The 26,035-nt window shown below is 34.6% G+C and overlaps 1 protein-coding gene and 1 long non-coding RNA gene across 2 annotated transcripts in view; both read left to right on the forward strand.

The window, feature by feature from the left end:
- The first annotated feature begins 2,425 nt into the window (after positions 1-2,425).
- LOC116419349 lies at positions 2,426-9,741 on the forward strand. Its single transcript, XR_004229633.1, has 2 exons — positions 2,426-2,673; positions 9,503-9,741. It is a non-coding gene; the product is annotated as an uncharacterized LOC116419349 (long non-coding RNA).
- Positions 9,742-18,729: 8,988 nt separating this feature from the next.
- Positions 18,730-26,035, forward strand: part of LOC111721113 — a 73,069-nt gene continuing 65,763 nt past the window's right edge. The window contains exon 1 of the mRNA XM_031938832.1: positions 18,730-18,977. Within this exon, the coding sequence (XP_031794692.1) occupies positions 18,771-18,977 (207 nt within the window). The 5' untranslated portion in view covers positions 18,730-18,770. The remainder of the gene's footprint in view (positions 18,978-26,035) is intronic.

Here is a 26,035-nt window from a genome sequence, read left to right on the forward strand (position 1 = left end):
TAAGCTCCTTTGCCCTCCAGAATATCATATTCCAGGCCCTTCAGTCTTTCAAAGTAGAAGCTGCTAGGTCCAGGGGAATCCTCATTGTGGTTCCTCAATATATGAATTATTTGTTTCTGGCTGCTTGCAATATTTTCTCCTTGCTCTGATAATTCTGGAATTTAGCTACTTTATTCCTTGGAGTTTTCATTTTAGAGTCTTTTTCAGGGAGTGATTAGTGGATTTTTTTTCTATAGCTATTTTACCCTCTAGTTCTACTATATCAGGGCAGTTTTCCTTGATTTCTTGAAAGATGTTGTACACACTCTTTTTTTCATCCTGGTTTTAAGGTAGTCCAATAACTCTTAGCTTGTCTCTCCTGGATCTGTTTTCTAGGTCAGTTGTTTTTTCAATGAGGTATATTAAATTTTCTTCTATTTTTTCCTTTTTTTTTTTTTTTGGGGGGGGGGGGTGTTGACTTATTTTTTACGTCTAGTTGAGTTATTCTCTTCCATTTGTCCAATTCAAATTTTTAATGAACTATTTCCTTCACTTAGCTTTTTTTTAACCTCTTTTTGCATTTGGCCAATTTTACTTTTAAAGGATTTTGTTTTATTCATTGGATTATATATTTTTTTCCATTTCACCAATTCTGTTTTTCAAGGAGTTGTTTTCTTTTTCCATTTCTGTCAAATCTATTTTTTAAGAAGTTTTCTTCAGTATATATATATATATATATATATATATATATATATATATATATATATTTTTTTTTTTTTTTTCCCCCATTTCACCAGATTGTGTTTTTAAGGAGTTTTCTTCAGTGGATTTTTGTGTTTCCTTTTTCAAACTATCCTACAAAGCTTTCATTTCCTTTCCCCATTTTTCTGCTCTTTTAAGATCCTTTTTGAATTCTTCTAAGAGAGCCTTTTGAGTTGGAGACCAGTTCAAGTCCCTCTTTGAGGCTTCATCTCTAGTGTTTTGCCTTTAATGTCCTCAGGGTTTGGGTTCTGGTCTTCCCTGTCTCCATAGTAGCTATCTATGGAGCTCTTTTTGCTTTTTTGCTCATCTTTAAAGATTTAGGTCTGCTCCTAGAGCATAGAGACATTGTCTCCCTGAGCTTTCTCTGTGGGGTAACGAGTTTCTTGCTGCTTGGTAGTCAGTGCTGCAGGCTTCCCCAATGTACTAAATGGGCCTAGCCAAGTCCCACCTATTATGCTGGGGTTCAGGGGCTCACTCTTTGCCTTCTGTAGTTGTGCTGGAGGTCTCACAATTAGTCTGATGATTCTACTGGCCTTCTGATCCAGGATACCAACACAGCTGTATTTTAGCTAACAGCCTCCCACTATATTCCCTGCCTGGGTCTCTGCCCTGGGCCTCCCTGGGCCATGTCTCCACTGGCTCATGTTCCCCCTCTGCCCAATTGAGACAGACTTTTCATGAAGTCCTTCCAAGATATTTTATACTGGAAATTTGTTGTACTCCAACTATTTGTGGGTTCTGTCACTTTGAAATCTGTTCAAAGGCTTGATCTAGTGCTGATTCTGAGGGAAGCTAGGAAGAGCTCAGGCAAAGCCCTGTCTACTCTCTACCATCTTAACTCCGTCCCTCTGGCCAAACTAATAGAATGTTGATTGACATCATTATGACATCATAGCACATACTCTGGAGTCAAAGTATCTGGACTTAAATCTTATCTCTAATGCTTACTACTTCTGGAACCTTGGGCGCAGCATTTAAAACTCCCCTAAGTCTTACTTTCTTTATCTATGAAATAAAAGAGTTGCATTAGATTATCTCTGGAGATTCTTTCAGATCTAGAGCTATTATCTTATCTATGAGTTTAAGAACAGGAAGAATTTGGAAAGAAGGAAAGACATCCCCCCCTCCCCCGAAATGGGAGGAAAACAATAATAATAAATACATTATATGCTTATTTTGGTCTATAACTATGATTTCATTGTTTTAGAAAATTCCCAGTGAGGGAAATTCTTCTACTAAATCTTCTTAGTGACCATTCTATAGTTTATCATCTGAGTTTCCCTGGGACACTAAGAGATTAAATAACAAAGTCATGCTGTTTGCTTGCCCAGGCAGGGCATATAGTGGGGAAGCTATTAGCTATGTGTTTTTGAACATAGATCTTCATGATTCTAAGGCCAGCTCTCTATTGCATCAAGCAGCCTTTACTTATGGTACTTTACAAACATATTTTTGTATCTTCATAATCACCTGTGAAGGTCAGTTATTATTATTCCCATTTTATAGATGAAGAAACAAACTCAGTGGTTATTTAACTTTTCCAAATTCACAAAGTGAGTGTCAGAGAGATCTAGGCTGCTTGTGAATGGCTAATGTGGAGTTGAGCAGAGTAAAGTATTATGAGCATGTAATAGAAAGCATTCTTGTCTATAACAATGGGCATTGAACTAATAGGAAGTATGTATGTGCAGTGAGGAGCAGACACATTATATTAAAAACCATGAAGCAATAAACATATAGCAGTTAAAAGTTCCTTCTATTTAAGATCCTGATGAACTAGGGCATCTCTTTAAGTAGAGAAATTCTGATTCTGAAACCCTAACTCATTTTGTCTTCATTTATCTTCAATTACTTCAGCCTGATCTACTTTGGCCATGAAGATCAGCTGCCTTCTTTTAGCTCTTTCCTTCATTGTCTTGATACCTTTCTCAGGTAAGATTTGATGATAAAATAATCCATTTGAGTATATGAGTATATAAATAAAACATTTAAGTATATGAAAAAAATACTTATCTATCCAGGCCAATAAAACCACAATTTTGATTATAACTATAAATCATACATATCATTTTATCCAATGAAAGGAGAAGCAGCACCAAATCTGGTGCCAATGAATTCAAAACTCATTTTAGAAACTTGTGAACTGTGCAAATATTGGCAAACCACTTACCTTTGATCTTTGGTTTCCTCATTTATAATACAGGGATAGTGATGATACTCATTTGTAATATAAGGACAGTGATGATACCCATTACAATAACCTTATGTTTGTTGTGAGATTCTATAGTCCTGGAAATATAAAGACAAAAATGAAACCATGTGGTGCTGTGGCGGTTGATGCTTGATTTGGCACCAGATAATGTATATTCAAAAACTGACTTAATGATTTATTATCTATAAGCTCTTGGGCAAGTTAATTTCTCTGCCTGGGTCTCAGTTTCCTCATCTATAAAACTGGGAGTTGGATAACTAAAGATCCTTCTTTTCCAGTTCTCTTGCATCCTCTGCTTTCCCTTCCAATTTATCCTGTCTCTATTTTGTTTGTATAGAGCTTATTTGCATGTTTTCTTCTCTATTGAGCACCTTGAGAGTAGAGATTTTTTTTTTGGCCATCTTTGTATATATTAAGTGCTTAAGAAAGAGTTTTTGACTTTCTGTGTAATTATCAGTGAGTTTGTATCCCCCTTAGTGCCTATGTATTTAAGTACTTAACAAAGACTTTTTGACTTGCTATATAATTATCAGCTAGTCTTAGTGCAAGAAATATTTGTTCCGTGAGCTCCATATACAAAATACTCTATATACAAGACACTGTGTTAGGTGTCCAAGTACTCACAAATGGAAAGAAAAAAAACTCCACAACTCTTGCTTTCCAAGAGCTTAGTGTCAGGTAAAGGTGAGACAATGTCATCAAAAATGATTAGATTTATTGGAAAAGTCAAGCAAAGTACCCTTCAAGAAGGGAAGGATTATATATAAGGGTATTTGAGGGGAAAGGAAAAAAGGAGGAAGAAGATAGGCATTTATGGTGTAAATATATTACAGGAGGCAAGCCTTAAAGTATAGAAAATATGGGATTTGCAACAATAAAAACAAAGAAGTGGAATATGGAATAAGGTGTGATGAAATCTGGGAATTGTAAATTGTTCTGTTAGGCTAGAATAGAAAACACATTAAAAGATGTTGTGTATATTTCTATTGCAAACTCTTTATATGGCTATATAACCAACCTCGTTTACCCAATTCAGATAAGATTGAGACTATCTGAGACACCCATTCCCTCTACTTTCTCCTCTACTTGTATATATTCTTTTCCTCTTATACTCCAAATATGAGAAATAGTAGAGTGATGAAATAAAGGCAATGAGGGATACTGGAGAGGTATCGATTACTTTGATCTGATCCTGATCTGATCCCTGTAATGTGTTCATGAAATTCTGGTTTTATGCACAAGCCTTTCAGGCAAATGTGAAAAATTAAATGGTCCTTATATTCTCTCCTTTTCTCCCTTTAATTGGGTATTACTTTGTTCTACTGTAATTTTTTTTTTTTTACTCACCAAGTTTTATTTCTCAAAAATATATGTGGTCAACTTAGATATGTATTTCCTTATGTACATTATCATGTACATTACTTATGTACATAAGTATACAGTGGGAGAGGTCTGGGTATTTTGTCAATTGACTAGGAAACTTTTTTAGTTCAGATCTATGGTCCTAATCTATGGTTCATGTTACAGAATCTTAAAGTGGGGGCTTGTTTTATGAGATATCTATCATCTATTTTTGTTACAACTCTAAGTTCTCAAATGCAGAACTCAAGAGAATTTGAGACCTTTTATTACCTAAAACTAAAATAGCCAAACTTTTACTACTGATTCACTGCCTCTAAAGCAACTATGGGACCATGGGCTAAACCATTTGGATGGAGGCAAAAAAAAGAAAGATAAGGAGGAGGAAGAGAGGGAAAAAGGGGGGTAGGGGGAGGAGGAGAAAGAAGAGGAGGAGGTGGAAAGACTAAAGAAAAAAGCCCTGTCTCTAGTTGTAGTTGGGATTTTGACCTCACCTCACCCCCCCCCCCTTTCCTGATTTATATCTGGAAGGGAAGAGTGGACCAGCCAGCTTAATTTGCTCCCAACAGCACCACTTATTGCTACAGCAAAATAATTGTTAGCTAAATTTTTAACCTCATGGAGCCTCAGTTTCTTCATCTATAAAATTAAGAGAATTGGGCTAACTGACCTGCAAGATCCCTTTCAGCTCTGAATCTGATCTAATGTTATGAGGTCTCATGACAAAGATTCAGAATCCTTTTAAGTTGTTAAAGTTTTGTTTTGAACATCTATAGCCTCTGCTTTCAGTTTCCTTTGCTCCTACTGCCATTCTATCCTTCCTACTGCCATCCTCAGGTATATGGCGTCTGTTATTTATTCCTTAGTATAAATTTGAGTGTTGTAGCTTATATCTTTCAGAGACATTTTTATTTTTGGCCTTATCTCTAACTGTAGAATGAAAGGTATTGCCCCTTCTTAAAGGAATTTCAAGCATCAGCCAATATGGAGGAGAGCTAAAGGGAGTAAGGGACCCTGACCAAAGTTCTTGAAATAATATAAATGAATGTGTTTAAGTAAAGCTTTGATGAGGCAAAAACTGTCTCATTTTAATCTTTGTACTTCTAATACCTAACACAGTGCTTCAAAGTTCAGCTCAATCACCTCTAACTAAAAGCTTTTCCTGCACCACCTCCCAGTGCTAATGCTCCCTCTTCAACTTGCATTTATTTTGTATAAACTTATAGAGTATCTACTTTGATAGACTATAAGATCCTTGAAGACAATGAGATGAACCAAATCAGTTGCAATAGAGCAGTAATGAATTGAACCAGCTACACCCAGCGAAAGAACTCTGGGAGATGACTATGAACCACTACATAGAATTCCCAATCCCTCTATTTTTGTCTGCCTGCATTTTTTATTTCCTTCACAGGCTAATTGTACAATATTTCAAAGTCTGATTCTTTTTGCACAGCAAAGTAACTGTTTGGACATGTATGCATATATTGTATTTAATTTATACTTTAACATATTTAACATGTATTGGTCAACCTGCCATCTGGGGAAGGGGTGGGGGGAAGAAGGGGAAAAGTTGGAACAAAAGGTTTGGCAATTGTCAATGCTGAAAAATTACCCATGCATATATCTTGTAAATAAAAAGCTATAATAAAAAAATAAGCATCTTAACATCCCTGGGGTTCTTTTTTTCCCTCTCTTTTTAGAGGTTTTTAGAGAAATTGGAGAATGTAGGATGGAAGGTTTAGAGTGGAAAGAAGGCTATATTTGTGCGATATGAAACTTGCTTAATTTGTTATTTATTTATTATTATTTTATAATATATATACATAAAAAAGATCCCTGAAGGCAGCAACTAATTTTCATCTTTGTATCCCCAGTACTTTTAAGGCAGTGTTTAACCCTTTAATTAGACACTTAAAAATGTTTGCTCCTTGTTGCTTATATTAGTTGAATGATGAAAATGATTGATATTTGAATAGCTATAAAACTGAATAATAAATAGGTATTAATATAGGTATTTGGTATTAAACAGAATATTATTATATATTATATTATTAGGTATTAAACTGAATAATAAAATCTCTTTTCAAACTGGAGCTTTCAAAACCAATAATATCCAAGGTTACTGGGAGTGTTCCACATAGCACAACTGTTCTCTAGAATGGAATATAAAAAAGCAAGAGGAGTCAGGAGGCATTAGTTGTAGTCTTGATTATACTGTTAATTAAATGTGTAACCTTGGTCAAATCACTTAGTTTTCTGAATCTTCAATATCATTTTTTTAAAGCAAGGTGGAAGGGGATGTTACTGAATTGTTACTACATTTTTAGTTCTATAATACATTGAATCTATAAGCCCCAGAACTTCATATTTCTTATCAGTCCAGAAAAAAGTAAAGGAATAATAGGAATGACACATGTAGGACTTTAAATATCAGCATATTTTCAGCCTTCCTTATAGTTTCCTCCCCTACTAGCTTTTCCTGATAGAACCATATGCAGGGAGGAGAAAGGACCCACATGTGCAAAAATGTTTGTAGCAGCTTTTTTTGTGACAGAAAAAAAAAAAGATGTCCACCAACAGGAATGATTGAATAAGTTTTGGTGTATGAAAATAATGGAATATTATTGTTCTATAAAAAATGATGAACAAGCTGATTTTAGAAAGGCTTGGAAAGATTTACACTAACTGATCTGAGTGTAACAAGTAGAATCAGGAATACATTATATACAATAACAGCAAGATTGTGTGACGATCAATTAGGAAAAATTTAGTTCTTCTCAGTGGTTCAGTGATCCAAGTCAATTCCAATGAACTTTCAATAGAAAATACCATCTGCATTATGGAGATTGAATGTAAATCAACACATGCTGTATTCATTTCTTTTGCTTTTGCTTTTTTTTTCCTCTCATGGTTTTTCCCTTTTTTCTGCTTTTTCTCTCCCAACATGAGTCATAAAGAAATGTGTATTTAAAAAAATTAATGTATATGTATAACCAGAAAAAAAAAGAAAAAAGTAAAAAGGGTGGGGGGGAAAGAATCATTTGCAGGATAACCCTTATTCATCAGAAGTCATTTTCTGAGGTAATGTAAATCCGTAATGTAAATTCCAGTGTTTACTAGAGGCATGTGTGTATATATATATATATATATATATATGTATATATATATATATATATATATATATGTATATCCTTCATGAGGAATTTGACCTCTTCCTTCGTGTTTTATCTATGAACTCTACTGAGTTCTATTCCAACAATAAATTATATTAGTTTCTAAAATCCCATATAGTTACAATGATGAATTTTGTAACATTGGGCTTGGTGGTTTTGACACCATGACAATCTTCTCTTAAGAGAGATTGTAGCTTATAAGAATCTGAACATGGAAACCATTGCTATAAGATTAATACTGCTGGTTTTACTACTGGGATTATATCCCAAAGAGATTATAAAGAAGGGAAAGGGACCTGTATGTGCACGAATGTTTGTGGCAGTCCTTTTTGTAGTGGCTAAAAACTGGAAACTGAATGGATGTCCATCAGTTGGAGAATGGCTGAATAAATTGTGGTATATGAATATTATGGAATATTACTGTTCTGTAAGAAATGACCAACAGGATAATTTCAGAAAGGCCTGGAGAGACTTACACGAACTGATGCTGAGTGAAATGAGCAGGACCAGGAGATCATTATATACTTCAACAACAATACTATATGATGACCAGTTCTGATGGACCAGGCCATCCTCAGCAACGAGATCAACCAAATCATTTCTAATGGAGCAGTAATGAACTGAACTAGCTATGCCCAGAAAAAGAACTCTGGGAGATGACTAAAAACCATTACATTGAATTCCCAATCCTTATATTTATGCACACCTGCATTTTTGATTTCCTTCACAAGCTAATTGTACAATATTTCAGAGTCTGATTCTTTTTGTACAGCAAAATAACGTTTTGGTCATGTATACTTATTGTGTATCTAATTTATATTTTAATATATTTAATATCTACTGGTCATCCTGCCATCTAGGGGAGGGGGTGGGGGGGTAAGAGGTGAAAAATTGGAACAAGAGGTTTGGCAATTGTTAATGCTGTAAAATTACCCATGTATATATCATGTAAATAAAAGGCTATTAAAAAAAAAAAAAAGATTAATACTGCTGGTCTTGAGGCCATCATGATGGTGTCCTCTTAAGGGAAGCAGTAAGCTTATAGAACATACTCATGGGAAAGTATTGACAATAATATTTTCTGAAGATTACTTGAACTCTTTGTCCCAAATAGTATTTTGCCTACTATCAGCTTGCTTTTTCTCTCTGATAACAAGCCCCCTAAAATAAAATTTTGCCCTGATTCTTGATATGCAAATCTGCCAGCTCCAAAAGGGCCACTCAAAATCAGAGCATAAGAACCCTACCCTTAGATTACTTTGGAAGTAATACTTCCCTCCAATGGGAGCTCACCTTCCCACTGGAGCACATCTTTCCTTCTAAACGGACCTGTGTCTCTGTGCTCCTCAAAGCAGCTCTGCTCTTAAGTCAGTTGTATTCTGTTGGTATATGTGTCAGTTGTAAAATCACTCTCCTTTTCTCTTTTATCTTACTATTCTTATTCATTCCTTGCAATAAAGCTTTGCACTGAAATGATTCCCAGGGTTTTACATGTTATCCTTAGCATCCAAATTCATTATGATTGTTTTTCCCAGACTTCTGCCTAATCCTCACCTTAGACAAAACTGGATAGCTGAAAAAGGACTTAAAACTATTAATGGCCACATCTACATAGGAAGAGTCTGGGTACAATGAGCCCACTTGTAGAAAGCAAGGGTAAATACAGAAAATCCTACATCATCCCAGGAGGATACTGTCACATAAAATCAGATCCTTTCATAGGATAGCAAAAGTAATATTGGAGTGGTAGTTAGAATAGTTAGGGTTTGTATCCTCTCTCTAACTAAATCTTATTACCTGTGCACCTCTGGTAAGTCACAACCTACCCAAGTTTCAGTTTCCCAATCTCTGAAATGAGAATAATCATAGCTACCTCATTGGGTTGTTGCTACCTATCTCACAGAATTGTTGTTAAAAAAAAAAAAAAAAAAAAAAAAAGGACTTTGTAATCTTGAAGTACTATATGTGTGGGGAATTATTATTATTAAAGATTTTATTTTTAATCTTTTTTTAGCCTCTCTAAAACTCACTTCCTATGTGGTTTGCAAACCTTTTCCTAAAAATTGCACTGCTGGTAATGGAACAAGCTGTATTGGTGGAGAAAAGACCTGCATCTTACATCTTAGAAACTGCTGTAAGACCAAGAAATAAAAGGCCAGCTCTTGGGAAATGAAAAAATTCAGAAGGGCTGGAGAAGAGATCATCAACTGTTTTGTCTTATTCAGAGTAAAAGCATTGTTTTCCTCTTCTAAAGTCTTCCCTCTATTATTTGCAATTTATCTAGTATAGATTGTTTGTTCATAAATGTCTTCATTGGACTGTGAGAGAGCAGAGTCTGTCATATTTCTCTGAATCCCCAGCACTTAACACAGTGCCTACCATTTAATAAATGCTATTGACTGATTAATTGACTGACATAAAGCTTTTTATTTAGCCCAGATGAATTAAGATGCTTTCCATCATATAACTTTTAAGCTAAGCAATACTGTGGACAAATTATTTTAAGTTTAATTCAACTAGGTGGTGGTGTATGATGAAGTTCTAGACTTGTAATCAGAAAGATAAATTCCAATTCAGTCTCAGATATTTAATAGCTGTATAACTCCCAGCAGTTGTTTACCTATTGTCTGCCTCAAAGTTCTAATTAATAAAATTGAGGAAAATATTATAGCACTTATCTCCAGGGCTGTTGCAAGAATAAAATGAGTTAATAAAAAAAAAAAAGCTCTACAAATCTTTAAGCACTCTATAAAAGTTAGTTACAATTATGCTAATTATTCTTAATTCTGTCAGTCTTACTCCTATTGCTCATTGTAACATATAAACAACCATGGAATCTTGAAAGGTATGGCAGTGGAACAACAATAGCAACCATTTGAATCTGAATTAAAGTACTGAACTCTTCCTTATGGCAGAGAAAAACAATTAGACAATGATATTTCCAAACTGGAAAAGCTTTAAGGATAGATCTGGCACTAGACTACTATTAGAAGGCCAGCTAAGTAAGTATGCAGAATTTTATCAAGAAGTTGGTAATAGCAATCAGGTAATTTTTTTTTGCCAGAGGAATAAAAAAAAAACTTATTAAAACTGGAATGATTGCAATTTAAGTATATGACAAAGAAGAAATCCTCAGTACATGTAACAAAATCCCCGAAGTAATGAACTAGTTGATTGATAAGGGCATTCCTGTGTTTTTTTTTTAATTTCATAAACTTTTTGCAATTAGGTGTAAATTTTTATGAATCATATTTTACAATTTTTTGAGTTCCAAATTCTCTTTTCTTCATTGAAAAGATAAGCAATTTGTTATAGATTCATACATGTGCAGTCATGCAAAATATTTCCATATTAGTCATGCATTGATTTTTTTTAAAGAAAGACAACAATCTACAGGATTTACTTAATATTTCTTTTTTTGACCTTTATAATCCAAATGAGTGTATCTTGTCATGGACAAATTCTACGAAGTAATTGAGATGTTTTAGAGGACCTCTTCTTCTTTTTCATTGGTACTCTTCCTAAGAATCTTCTTCTTCAGACAGAAAATATCCTCAGACTACAGAAACACCTTTCTGGATGTTCAGTTTGTGTCTTTTCTCACCTAAGAGCCCCATTTTTCAAAATATACTACCTCTATCTCCACCAAATTTCTCCTTCTCCCAGCTTCTTCAAGTGTGGTGCGATGGTCAGAATTCACTTCATTCACACTTATCATGAAAGGAGCTGACATTCCACCTAAAAGCGTTTGTCTTTTAAAAGATGAACTTGCTAATTGATATGATTCATTCATGGGATTTCAGGTAGTGTTACAAAATGAAGTGAAAATTTTGTTGTGATTGGTTCAGTCATTTTCAACTCCTTGTGACCGTTTTTGGGGTTTTCTTGGTAAAGATACTGGAATGGTTTGCTATTTCTATTTCTTCAATTCATTTTACAGTTGATGAAATTGATACAAACAGGGTTAGGCGAATATCACACAATTCTAAGTGTCAGAGGCCAGATTTGAACTTACAAACATGAATCTTTTTGACAACTGGCACAATATTCTATCCATTGAACCACCTAGCTGCCTCTGAAAAATTCGGGGGAATATAAAAGAAGTATTTGGGGTTAGGAGTTCTCATCACAGATTGTCACAAAGATATTACTATAAATCATAGCCAATGTTCTAATTAATAGATTCAATTCAACAAGCAATTATTCAAAAATATTGAATTAAATTGAATAGATCAGATGTTTTACTTTCTAACAAATGCAATGATGTACTTTAGTCATGTTAAACTCAAATAGAAATGGAGACTATGAATCCATACTTAAGTATCTCTGTGGGTCATATATTGGTTTAATTTTAAAATGAAACATTATCTAGATATTGTATTTTTATTTACTTTTTAAAATATTTCCTACATATCTTTTAATCTGGTTCTGGTAGTTTTGCACAACAACAACATGGACTGCATGTTTGATACCTTTGATGTCATTAATTTTCTTTGCTGGAAATATAAAAAAGTGCAGAAAATAAAAGCAAATGTATGGCTCTTATTGAATAATTTTTTCTGTAATCAATAGAGTTGTCATTTTCCCCACATTGATTATGTTAGAATGAATTACTAACATGTTTGGCATAAAAAACATTACTTCATATCACAGGAACAGTGTAACATAGTAGAAAGATCGAAATAACAGAGGCCAGAAGGTCTATGCCTTGTTCAGAGTAAACATTTATGAAGCATTTAAAAAACATTCTATTGCTGACTTTTGTCTTTAATTCATAGTCATTTCTTACCTATCTTCCACATTGAACTTTCTCTTGTGACCAAAAAAAATGATCAGGCAAAGACATTTGATAAATAAACCATATCTGGCAAGATTTACTTGAAAAGATGTGAGGAGAATGTTTCATTGTCTATTTTTAAAGACCTTTTCTGGTTTTTTAGGTGCTCAGTGGTAGCAAAAATGGAAACAAAATGTGTATTCACTCATTGGGAAATGAATACACAAGCTAATGCACTGTAATATTATTATGCAATAAGAAATGATGAACATGAGAATTTCAGGAAAAAATAGAATATTCACATGAACTTTTGCATGATGAAAATAAACAGAACTAAGAGAACAATATCCATAAATATTTCAGTAATATAAATTAAAATATCATTTAATAAACATTTATTAATTAATAAATGAGTTTTGACTCTGCCATTTTATGTTTTATGAATGTACAAGTCACTGCATCTTTCTCAATTTCATCATCTGAAAATGGGCACGATAATGCTGATTACTTCACCAGGCTTTTGTGAGGATCAAATGAAATAATAACCATAAAATAGTTTTACTGTATGAAATGCTGTATATATGTAAGCTTTTATTATTCCCAAGAGTACTTTGTTTTTATATATATATATATATATATATATATATATATATATAAAATGAATAATGAATAACTCATATTGAAAGAAAGAAAAGCTAAGCTTCTTACATTTTTGCTCTTATTTAAAAAAAATAAATCAGGCAGCAAAAGCCCTGCAGTTAGTGCTTATATTTATAGCCAAAGAATTAATTTTGGCAATTGATAGAGAAGTAAGGTTATAATTGCTAGTCCTATCAATTAATTGCAATTCTTTTTTAAAGACAACCTTTTCTACTGAAGGAAAATGAATACTTTACATAGTTTCTATTATATGCCACACACTGTGCTGTGTTTCTTACAAAAATTACATCATTTGATCCTCACATCATTCTGGGAAGTAGGTGCTATTCTTTAGTCCATTTTAAAGTTGAAAAAACTGAGGCAAACAATCTAAATAACATACCCAAGATCATATAGTTAGTAAGCCAGAATTGAACTCAGATCTTGCTGACTCCAAGTCCCCAGCATTGTATCCACTTCATTATTAGATGCCTATATCATGCTGGTGCTACTAAAATACAGTCGTGTTTACTAGGAAGAGAAAAAATTTAAAATAGATTTTAAATAAAGTCAGGAGGGAAAAAAGACTAAAGTGTGGGATCTAGAGTCAGAAAGATCTAGATTTGATGCTTGCTAGTTTTATAATTGTAGATAAATCACGTAACTGCATAATTTTATATAAGTCTCTTAAATTGCAGTCCGGTAAAGAGTTCCCATGCTGAGGAAATCACAATGCAGTGAACTAATTGATGCTAGTAATTTACATCATAAATATTTTAGTCATTGAGTATCCATGACCATAATAAATCAAATAAGAATTTATTACTTAATATAAGTTGGACACTGATAGACAAATGGAACAGTACCTGCTTTCAGATAGTTTGTATTCCATCTGGGGAGAGCATGTAAGCATACATATATGTAGGCATATACAAAATATATACATAGTTCTAGAGGGAGGGGTGAGAGTGGGTCCATACTGATAATTTGCATTTCAGGTTACCAAAAATTTAACCACTCCTCATGAAAGAAAAGTAGTTGTCAGAATTATTATTGAATTGCCAATTAATTTATGGAATTATTAATTTATTATAAATCAAATAAAGGAAAAATTCTCCTAGGAGGGGACACAAGATTCAGCTGTGTGCCTTTGATTTCTACCCATGATTTCACTGCACCTTGCTTGTTCAGAGGTATGTGTACCTGTGAGTAATGTATAGTTGCATCTCTTGGTGCTCCCAGTTTGAATAAAGGAATGGGATCACCAGGGGATTCATTTGTGTTGGGGTAGGGGGATGTATCCAGAATTTTTTTTGTATGCATGGAAAAAGATCACAATGGCAGCAAATGAAGAGCAACATATCAATCACACTTTAATGAGGTGAAGAGAGTCACAAAAGCACAGAAAATGCAGAGGGAAACCGTATTGAGTTATGGAGATAAGATATCATGAGATAGGAGAATTGGGCAGTAGAAGGAAGTAGCAGTGGAGAAGAGAATGGGAAGGAGAGGGGCACAGAGGAGTCCATCACTTAGGCAATCTCAGGTTAGAGTTGGGAACACTAGAGTTGCATGATCTGTAGCAGATAGGGGAGTGCTGGACCTTATTTTTATAGGGTTTTGGTGGTGAGGATGGAGTAACAGTTATCCATACCAACTCAGGTTTAGTTCATTAAACATATCCACATCATTTCAAAGTTATCAGGAACACTTTAGGGATGGGTCATTAGCACAACACTTTGTTGGTCTATGTAAGAAATGCTTTAGTCACTGAAATGTAAGAAATGCTTTAGTCACTGAAATCATCACGCAAAACCAACTTACCTTTCCTTAAATTGTCTTCTGCTAATTCATTAGGCTGGACCCTGTACATTCTGCTAGAAGTAATTATATCACAAACTAGATAAAATAAAATTTATCAAGAGTTTCAAACTCTAAGTGAGAATTACAAAGAACAAAGAAAGAGGGATACTTCTAAAAATTGCACATTTCAATTTTTCTAGTATTTTATTTTTCAGGAAAATTATTTTCTAGCTATTTACTGGAATCCTCTGTGCAAGAAATATTTAAAAGATATAGGCCTGATATTGCCTAATAAAGGGCAATGCTCAGAAATACAAATTGATTTGTTTTGGAAAGAAAAAGAAAAATAATGAAATGTAAGTCAGATTTCCTTACAACAAATAATACAAATATAGCAAAAAGAATTCCAAAGACCCAGCCATATGCCTTATTTCAGACCATATTTCATAGAAGTAAATAACTACCAAAAAACCCAATCTTGAGATCCCTTGCAACAGAATTTATGAGTTCCCAAATCAGAAGCGTCAAATAGATATATATTTTTTTCTGGGAAAGCAAGAGAAAGGTCAAAAGTCATGCTGAGAATTATTTTTATCACCTCAACATTTGCTATTTGCATACAACAGAGGGGTTTCTGGATACAGGAAGGATAACTAAAAAGGATTTTCCTACCACTATGTCTCCACTCTTTTTCTGTTTGAGGAAATGTAGGCTTGGTGAGACATTAGCAAAAGGAAGTGCTAAATGCTAAAATGAATTTTTTAATCATCATCTTGTTGAAAGTTAACAAAGACTCTGGGGAGAGCAGTAAAAAATTTAGTTCAGTAGAATAGAGCTCAGAAGAAGTGGAGCAGTTAGCAAATGAGCTCCATAAAGAGCTCAAAGAGCAAAACCAGTCCTGGTACAGTTTGGCTGAAGAGAAGGTTCCCACCCTTAGGCTGAGGTAAGAGGAGGAAGAAAAAAAAAATTAAGATTTCTGTTAATGAAAAAAAAAAATAAAGAATACATACAACTTTATAACCATTATCTGAGAGAAACCTTGTTAAGAAGATGATAGATGATTACTCACTTCCTGACAAAGAAGTCATAGACCCAAAGTATACAACTTCTTTCAACCACATCTTTGATTATATTCCTGAGTTTACGTCGTCAAGGACAGAGAGATGTGGCTTGACAAAATGGGACAGTAATAAAGCAGAGGACCAATTACAGAATAGAATGAATTATTAAATGATACAGAATAATGTTATTTTCTTCTCTACTAAGAACTTCAAAAAAGCCACTGGATGAAAGAAAGCTGAGTGAAAATACTATAGAGATCAACAGCAGCAGCTGTAAGACCTGATTGAAAGACTACAGAAATCTTGACAACTATGGGTTGAGAAGTTTTAAGTGAAAAGATTCAAAGGCTGATTGATTGAGAATACTGATTAGGGATAATTGTAATCAATTGAGCTGGAGAGTTTCCCCGCTACTACTGAGAATGATGGCTAGAGGCTTACTGTATTCTCCCTTGTGTGGGGAAGGATTATCTATCTCAGTACCTCTAGTGAATGGAGAAGAATTGTGGGTAGCAGTGAAGAAATCCCTTAGCTGAGGAAGCTGAAGGAGTCTAACAGAAGAAACTGAAGGTGGCTTTTTTCCTGGCAGATAGTAGAAGTACCTAGAAAAGCTAGTATAGGAGCTACAGTCACAAGTATAGTGAATGTTGCTTTTATGTAATAGCTAACAGGCATTTATTAAGCACTTACTATATGCTAGGCACTGTGCTAAGTACAGTAAATACAAAGAAAAATCACCCCAAACCCCAAAATATCCAATTCCTGCTTTCAAGAAATTCAAATTCCAGTGGGGAAAAAACATGAAAACAACCAAGTAAAAATAAGATTCAAAAAGGATAAATCGAGCTGTACTATATGAAAATAATTGGGAAAGACTTCTTGGGATTTTAGCTGAAACTTAAAGGAAGAAGAAAAACAGAAAACATAGTCAAGGAGGGACAGAATTTTGAGAAGGAGAACAACCAGTGAAAATCCAGAGTTGGAATTTTCCTGAATTCCACAAGGAACTGTAAGGAGGTAAATAACATTGGATTTGTATAGGTGGCTCCAGAAAGCATCTAAAGATGATCAGCTGGAAAGCAGTACCTAGAAAAGAGCAGATCCAGAAGAGAACAGTGTGGGATAACACAAGAGACATCAGCACCTTTATAGTACTGGGAATATGAGTTGCTCATGTCTATTCCTGTGCCCTATTCTTCCATGTTCCCTTTCACCAAGGTGCCCTGCCTACATATCATTACTGTCCATGAAAGCTAACTTTTCCTGCTGAATATGTAAGTATGTATGTGCTATTTTCTCAATGTTTATAGAGGAAATGTTCTATTATTACTTAATTACATTGCTATCTAATTAAAAAACCATTATGATGAACTGAATATATCATTTGGCTTATGGTAAAAATTAAAACTTACAAACATATATGCACATTACATAATTATATATTTGCTCAATTCTGAGTTATAAGTTTAGAGAGGGTTCTGACCAATAAAATATTTGGAATATACAATAAATAACTGTTAGAGGAAGGAAGTGCTGTAGCAGAACTAGATGCAATTTTAACTAACCAGCATGTTCTCTCAGACAAGTAGAAACAGAAGATGAAATTGGATTTTTGCCAAGTGCTACATGACAAACAAATGAGCAATGTATTTTACCTTTGAAAAGAAATAGTATTTGTGTTTCTGGGATAAAAGAAAAGAAAATTCATTTAATGGATAATATCGAGATAGAAACAACAATGTCAAAAGAGGTTTTAATCCTGGCTATGCTATACATTGTCTATGATCGGATCCTGATCATTCTAAGCCTCAATTTCCTCTTTTGTAAACTACAAGAGTTTTCAGGTCCTTTTCAGCTCCAGAAATCTCTCTTTGCAATACTAACTCATAGTTTAAGTTTTGCTACCAAATAAAAATCACCATTTAGTGATAAATTTCTTTGACTTCAACTAGGCTGGTGTGGAGATGATAGTTCATTCCAGGATGTGCTTAGAGATTTTTTTTCCCCTTTCCTTTTCTTTTCTTTTTTTTTTTTTTTTTTTTTTTGCCACGGTTGTAACTTATAATTATATGTATATATATGAAAGCAGAGTTTTGCAATGCAAAGAGCACTGGACTTATAAAGGGTCTAGGCTGGGCTACTTGTGACCTCTGAAACTTTGATTAACCTGGATCATAATTTCTTTATTTATAAAATTAAAATGTGAAATCATTCTAGTCCCTTTCAACTCTAAATCCTATGAAATACATAAATTATGAAATTAATTTTCTGTGGTGAAATGAAAAGATCAGCTCCATGTCCTAGAGATATTGGGGCAGGACCTTAGTGAAGAAATGAATGACACTTAGTAATTTTATTAAAAACAATAGCTAGTGCATTTAAAATGCTTTGTAAACCTTAAAGTTTTTATAACATAAGACTTTACAAATATAATGCATCACACTTACATTATCTGACATGATCTTCACAATTATTCCTTGTGAGAGGAAATTCATATACTCTTAATTTTATTTTGGAAAAAGGAACAGATTTCGAATTGTAAAGGGATTTAGAGATGATCTAACTCTTCCACTCACCACTGTCTCCACTTTACGGATGAGGAAACTGAGGCAGTTTGCCCTCAGCTTGCTGCTTGCCCAAGTATGGAGAGGCAGAGATTAGCTTCAAACTTAAGTCATGATTCCATATCTAGTTGTCGTCTCACTGTCTCTTGTCCCAGAAGGAGCTGGCCAAGGTCATTGGAACTGATGGCGGAGGCTAAGTAAAAGGATAGGGACTCCGCGCTCAGTAGAGCTTAGTTTTTAGCATCCTGGGGGCTCTCTCCTGGGTCACACGCCGCCCCACCTCTCCCCATTGCTCCAGGCCTCCTTCTTACTCATCAGAGCCAGGTTCCAAACCCACTATGACGCCGCGGGCCAATTTAGGTTCCCTCGGGGGGGGGGGGGGGGGGGCGGAAATCTTCTGGAAGCTCAGAGGAACTCTTCCCTTTTCATTTCAAAACTATGGCTTCCATCACGTCCCCAGGCCTGGCTCTTTCGTCACCCCCATCCCTGTCTTCATCCACTTCATCATCCTGTCCTTCCGTCACGCAGTCTTTAGAGAAAACGATTCTGTCCGCTCCTACCACAATTTTGGTTCATCTTCAGGAGTCCGGTAGTAAAGCCTTGCGCAAAGCCATAGCCAGTGAACAAACCAAGTCCTGGTTAAAGGTAATGTGTAGACTCAGCCTGAGGACAGCTGACTTCTCCATTTCCTCCGCCTTTCCCTTCTCTATTTCCTCTTAACCCTTTTCCTCTTCCCTCCCTCCTAATTGTTCTTCCCACGTCCCCCATCTTCTCCTCCTGCCTGATCATCCTCCTCTAACTCCTTCCCCTATGTCTTCCTCCTCTCCCCTGTCTCTTCATCACCCCACTTTTCTTTTTCTCCTCCCTCATAGTCCCCTTTTTTCCTCTTCCTCCACCTCTTTCTCCAACTTTTCCTCCACCTCTTCTTCTCTTCCTCTACCTTTTCTCCTTCCATCTCTTCTCTTCCTGCTCCTCTTTATCCCTTCCTCCTACTTTTTTCTACCCCCTCTTCTCTGCCTCCTCCTCTCCTCTTCTCAATCTCTTCTCTTTCTGCTCCTCTTCCTCCACCTTTTCCCCTACCTCTTCTTCCCTTCCTCCACCTCTTCTTTTCACCTTCCACTTCTTCTCTTCCTGCTCCTCTTCCTCCAGTTCCTCCAAATTTTCTTCCCCTCTTCTCTTCCCCTTCCATCACTTCTCTTCTTGCTGCTTTTCCTTCACCTCTTCCTCCAGCTTTCCTCTTCTCTTCCCCTTCCATTTCTTCTCTACCTACTCCTCTTCCTCCAACTTTTCCTTTATCTAGTCTCTTCTTGTTCCATCTTCCCCTCCTCTCCTTCCATTTCCCCCTCTTTTCCCTTTTCACATTCTCCCTTCTTTCCTTTCTTCCCCTTTCCCTCCTCACCCTCCATGCCCTCCTTCTTTTTCTTCTACTCCACTTCTTCTTTTTCTCTCCTTCCACTTCTTTTCTTCCAACCTCTTTTGGTTTTCTTCTTTTTCTCTCTTCTTCTTTTTTCTCCCCCCCCCCCATGTCTCCTTCCTTTTTTACTTCTCTTCTTCCTCCAGCTCTTCTTCATCTCTTCTCTTCCTTCTCTTCCTCCATCTCATCTCCTCCATCTTCACATCTTTCTCACCTTCTTTCTCCTCTTTGTCCACCTTTAACTTTTCCTCCATCTCTGCCTCCTGTTCTAATCCAGGAAAATATTAGTTTCAGGATATCCAGAAGTTTTTCTTCTGGGTTAACCAGAGAGAAGAATTACTATTTTAGACTTGGAGATTTAAAGATCCTTTTATTTAATAGAAATAAAATTCCAGTATTACACACATAACACATCCATCTCAATCTTTCTAAGGGGTTAGTTTGTCACTAGATGTATCCTGAATGGATTTAATCTTATGTTTCTGGGTTAACCAGAGAGAAGAATTACTATTTTAGACTTGGAGATTTAAAGATCCTTTTATTTAATAGAAATAAAATTCCAGTATTACACACATAACACATCCATCTCAATCTTTCTAAGGGGTTAGTTTGTCACTAGATGTAACCTGAATGGATTTAATCTTATGTGGTATGATGGCTCCCTCCTGGTGTCTATTATTTATTAATATGTATATAAATTTTTTTTCTATTGTAAATCCATATATTCCCTGAGGTGAAGTCATCCTCTAAAGCTTCATCATGATGTGGGGGTGACTATTTCCCTTTTTCTAATGAAAAAACTTAGGACCCAAAAGAGACATGACTGGCCAAGGGAGTCACCTAGAGTAATGGCAAAGATAAATTTAGGCAGGTCTTCTGATTCTTAGTCCCTTATTCCATCCCTTTTTGAAATCCTGTGCTTTTGGGGAGGGGGGGGAAATGACATAAAAATACAATGAATATTTAATTATTAATAATTTTTAATTTTTGATTGGTTGATTAATCAATTGGTTAAAAGTTAATAACTAATACCATCCTACACTTTAATATACAATCTTTTTGTTGTATTTTGCACCTTTACATTGACAGGTTACACATCTTTTATTTGTACATGCACACAGTATCCAGTTATTCATTCAACTAATGAGTCCACCATGTGCAATGTGGATATTATGCCACATTTAGTTTTTGAAAGTCAGCAGCCTGCTTTATGATATTGTATGCCAAACCAAGATCACCAATAGTGAGGTCAACTCATTATTGTTATTTCAGCTTTTTATCAATGGCCCAAATAAATTGGGTGACCGTGATTCCTACCTTGGCAACTGCTGAATGCTGAGCTGAAGTAATATAAACTACAAAGTGTGCTGCAGAGCTTTGGAAAACAATGGAAAGACACATTGAAGTCTGAGGAAGTAAGATAATACTTGAGAAGTTGAGAACAGCTGAGATCAAGTAGTAAGAGGGATGATTTAATATAAACAGAAGTATGGATGCATCCCTTCAAGTGAAGAGACAAGACACTAGAAGAAGCAATATAAATCTAATGAATGTAGTTACTGAGCACATTAATGTAGCAGGTGTAGGAAAATGATCCTTTCTGCTACCTAAGTATATTGTTTAATGGAAGCAACTACATCTACAACAACTGCATCTCTGAGACTTCCTCTTAAAAATAAATAGTACTGTGTAATAGTATACACAAATATTAACTAAAATGGAGGTAAATTTTTACTTTCATGAAATGTTGAAAAGCATTGTGATCCCCTATTTTAAATTTAGTTGTAATTCAATGAAAGAAAATGTAAAACATTTGTATTTTTAAATAATGTGCAAAATGCAAATTTCTGCTTAACCCCTTATAAATGCATGTGTTTATGTATTTGGATATTTTATAAATAATATCTAAAATTTAAAAACTTTTTTAAATGCAACAAAACATCCGAAAGTTTACCAATAATTCTCTTTACTCCAGAGCCTGTCCACATTTAATAGTTTAATCTTTTAAAGGCCAATACAAATTTTAGTTAAACATTGTAATCCATATTTATCTCTGGAATTAAACTGAATTTATATGTAGTTGTCCTTTTTCCTCAAAGAAATTGGAACCCAGAAAAATCTCATGGCAAGGTGAGATGGAAAAGAAGGCTATGGTTCCTTTTATTGAAGCTGCACAGATTGATCTCCCACATAAACCAACAAATTGAAGGACTTAGCTCAATGACACCATCTATTGGCACTTGCCACCCATTCCCCCAAATGTTATTTCACTCATCTTTGCTCAAGGAGTTGGGGGAAGAGAATGCAGGTTGTGTTACTTTTTCTCTGTTCTATTCTTTGAAGCTAGGATATAAACTTCTTTAGGTTATGTAAGGACTTTTATTGCAAATCACCATCATCTTTCCAGTCACTCAGGTTTGCAAACTCAAGAGGTTATCCTTATTTCTTTATTGTCTCCTTTACCCTTTGAATGATTTCCTGCATGCTTAGAATGCATTCCTTCCTTATTTCTATGTCTTAGAATCTCTGAAGGTATTTTTTAATCTCCCTAGTTGTTGGACTCCCCTTTCAAATGATCTTGTATTGACTCATCTGCTAACATATTGTATCTTTAGGAGGAATCAAAATTTCTTGAGTCTTTTTTAGAGTCTAGCATCTGGAATATACCTTGCTTGACACATGGTAGGTATTTAAGTGCTTTAAAAAATTGAATCACTACAAGGAAACATACTTTAATAGTTATTCCATCATTTCATTAGTACAGAAAACATCCTTAGAGATATAGTTTGTAACACTTCTAGGTCAGAACTCTCTCCAAATTTTGTTTCTGAAGCCAAAAATCTCAATCCTCTCTAAGTAGCATGACAAATGAAACTTTAGATCTATAGTTTGTTTTTGCTAAAATATCTAAATTTCTTGACCATTTGTTCTGAACTAGGATTGAGAATTGGAAGTGACCTTATGTAATTTCCTAGAACCCCCTTTACTTCAGGTTTACTTCTATACTACACAAGGTCTAGCAGTACTGATGAAAAAATGGACATAGATCTCAAACCCTTTGCTCATTAGTATATTTTATATTAGTATATATTTGTATACGTAATTTGACACAGAAAAACTAATCACCTATAACCAACCTAGTCATGGACCTTTCTCAGCTTAATTAAGTTTGTCCTCAGCTGACTGACAGTTTATCTCTGTGCCCACACTCAAAACTTTTCCACTTAGTAGAACCTTTCAGTTCTTATGATCTACTGGTATAACTGTTAAAAATTAATGTGTTTGTTCCAGGACTTCAAGGGAAACAATACAGATTTATCTCAAAGGAAAAAAATACTTTTTGCACATATTAATTCATAACATGCATTTTCCTCTTTCTGATTAAGGGTAAGGTTATGGTATCACCATAGAGTAATTACCAGTCAGACATACCTAGGGACACACCAATCACGTTAAACTTAAATTGTATATATTACATGTGTGACTTTGGAATTATGTGTTTCTAGATGGTTTCAGCAAATTTATTTGATCATCATTGTAGATGATGTTTCTTATCATTTAATTGGCATTAATATATTACTTTTAAGATTTAAAAAACTTTATGAATTCATTATTTCATTTGATTTCCATAATACCACAATCAGGTAGAAAATAAAGCTATTAATTACTACTTTTATTTTACATAAAGGAAAGTGAGATCCAAAAAAAGGTAAGTAAGTGACTTGCCTTTGGTCAGATGACTAATCAATGTAAGAGGTGAGATTTGAGCCTGGGTTTTTCCTAGCTAAAAATCAAAAATTTCAAAAATCAAATCTAAAAAAATCTAAAATTTCAAACCAATATTTATTAAACACCACAAATTGTAGGGAATTGGACACTCTTTTTGCTACTGGTATTCACATCTTCCTGTTGACACAGAAAGTTAGACTACTATTGGTAGAAGCAGTTTGAAAACATTCTGGAAACCTATGTCATTATTATCAATATGTAACTTGTAACCATTGTTGGTTCTGGGAGATTTTTCACATGGTCTTCAGGACTTTGCAACTTGCAAGAGTAGGATTTGCTAATTAGAGCTACTCAAAAGGAGAATAGTTTGCTTTACAAGATAATGAATTTCCCTTTATGTCTGGCAATGTCATTATCCTATTCAATATACTATATTGTCAACATAAGCCCAGCTTATCTTTCCAGACTCTCTCTATTACACTCCCTTCTGTATCCTGCAGTTCAGACAAGTGGGGCTCTCTCTATTTCTCACCCATGACATTCCATCTTCTGTTTCCTTGCCTTTGCTCTGGCTGTATCTAGTATATATATTAGGCTCTTAATAAATGCTTTTTGGTTGATTAACTCAAGCAGTACCCAAATGACTCAGTCAGGTACGTTATAGTGAGAATTCCTGTTCAGTTATGTTTCTGAGATTAGATGGCTTCTGAGACCCCTTCTAATCCTGAGATACTATGATAATAGGAATACAAGCAAGTAGTAGTATCACAGAAAGCATTGTCATGAATTTTAATTTTTTATTAAATTACAAGATGTTTAAAAGATCTTGCTTTATGAACTCAATGAAATTTAAGAGCATCACTGATTTTTTTTGGTGTATTTGCCATATTCCCTACTAAAAACTTATTTAGGTTCAGTTTTGAGCCCATTAATTTTTTTTATAAAAACTTTCATTTGCTTTCATTCTCTTTCTTTTTGCAGCCTGAAATGACCACAATTTAATAGCAAATAGTATATTAGACATCTACACTGAAAGAAGAAAGGGAAGATCATTATTTGAAGTAATTTGAGAGGAGGTTGGATTTGTATTCCATAAGGCCTTTTGCTTGATATAATGATAAATGGATTTAAAAACCTAAGCACTATCAAGTGTTTAGAATACTAAGAATAAGGCCAGGAAACATGAATTAGTGGTATTTCTATAATTTTGCGCCAGTGGTCTTCCCCTGACATGAAGGGCCCAGTTTAGTTTGGAGACTTTTATATTTTCCTCAGTCATTTCTCCCCAATTGGTAAAATTGAGGAACTTTATTATTAGATGCTTCTCCAAGGATAGCTACCTATTCTAATTTATAAGCATGCAGAATCACATGTTTTTTTAAAAAATAGAACACTTCTTTTTATTCCTCCTGGATGATTGTCTTGTAATGGCAGAGGGGCTTTCCAGGTTCATTGAAAATATGATCTATGTCATGCAGGAATACCCAAGATGGACAGATCAAAGTAGAGTTCTGACAAAAGGTGATCCACTGGAAAACGAAATGGCAAACCACTCCAGTATTTTTGCTAAGAAAAATCCATGCACTGTATTAAAGTGATAGAGATGATATCAGAATATGAGCCTCTCAGGTCAAAAGGTGTCCAATACACTACTGGGGAAGAATAGAGAAAAAATACAAGTATCTATAACACTAATAAAAATGGCTAGGTCAACTCTGAAAGGAAGCCTCGGTCTGGAAGATAGAATTCCTGAGAAACCACGGACAAAAGATTCACAATATTATAAGGGAAGCATCAACAAAAACATTCCAAGGAAAAAGCACAAAAAAACAAAATGACTGTTTGATGAGTTTTTATAAATGGCTAAGGAAAGAAGGAAAGTGAAAGGGTAAGGAGAAAGGGAAAGATATAATCAGTTGAATGCAGAGTTCCAGAGACTAATGAGATTTTCCTTAAATGTTTTCTTAAATAAGCAATGCAGAGAAATAGAAGAAAACAATGGGATGGGAAAGACAGATCTCTTCAAGAAAATTAAAGTATGTAAAAAAAAAGTATACAAAAATGGTAAGGACTTAACAAAAGCAGATTAAAAAGAGATCATAAAAACACATATACACACACAAAAAAAACTGTATAAAATTGTAACATTGATAACCATGATGATGTGATTACTGATCTAGAGCCAGTCATCCTGGAGAATGAAATCAAGTGGGCCTTAGGAAGAATTGCTAACAATAAAGTAGGTGAAAGTGATGAAATTCCAGCTAAGCTATTTAAACTCCTAAAAGATAATGCTGTTAAAGTGCTACTTTTAATACACCTACAAATTTGGAAAACTCAACAGCAGCCACTGGATTGGAAAATATCAATTTACATCTCAATCCTAAAGAAGGACAATGCCAAAGAATGTTCAAATTACCAAATAATTTTGCTCATTTCACATGCTAGCAAGATTATGCTTTAAGATTCTGCAATTTAGGCTTCAACAATATATGAGCTGAGAATTACCAGAACAGGCTGGTTTTTGAAAAGGCAGACGAACTGGAGAATAAATTGCTGA

Source organism: Sarcophilus harrisii, chromosome 5 (genome assembly GCF_902635505.1).
Source record: "Sarcophilus harrisii chromosome 5, mSarHar1.11, whole genome shotgun sequence".
Lineage (NCBI taxonomy): Eukaryota > Metazoa > Chordata > Mammalia > Dasyuromorphia > Dasyuridae > Sarcophilus > Sarcophilus harrisii.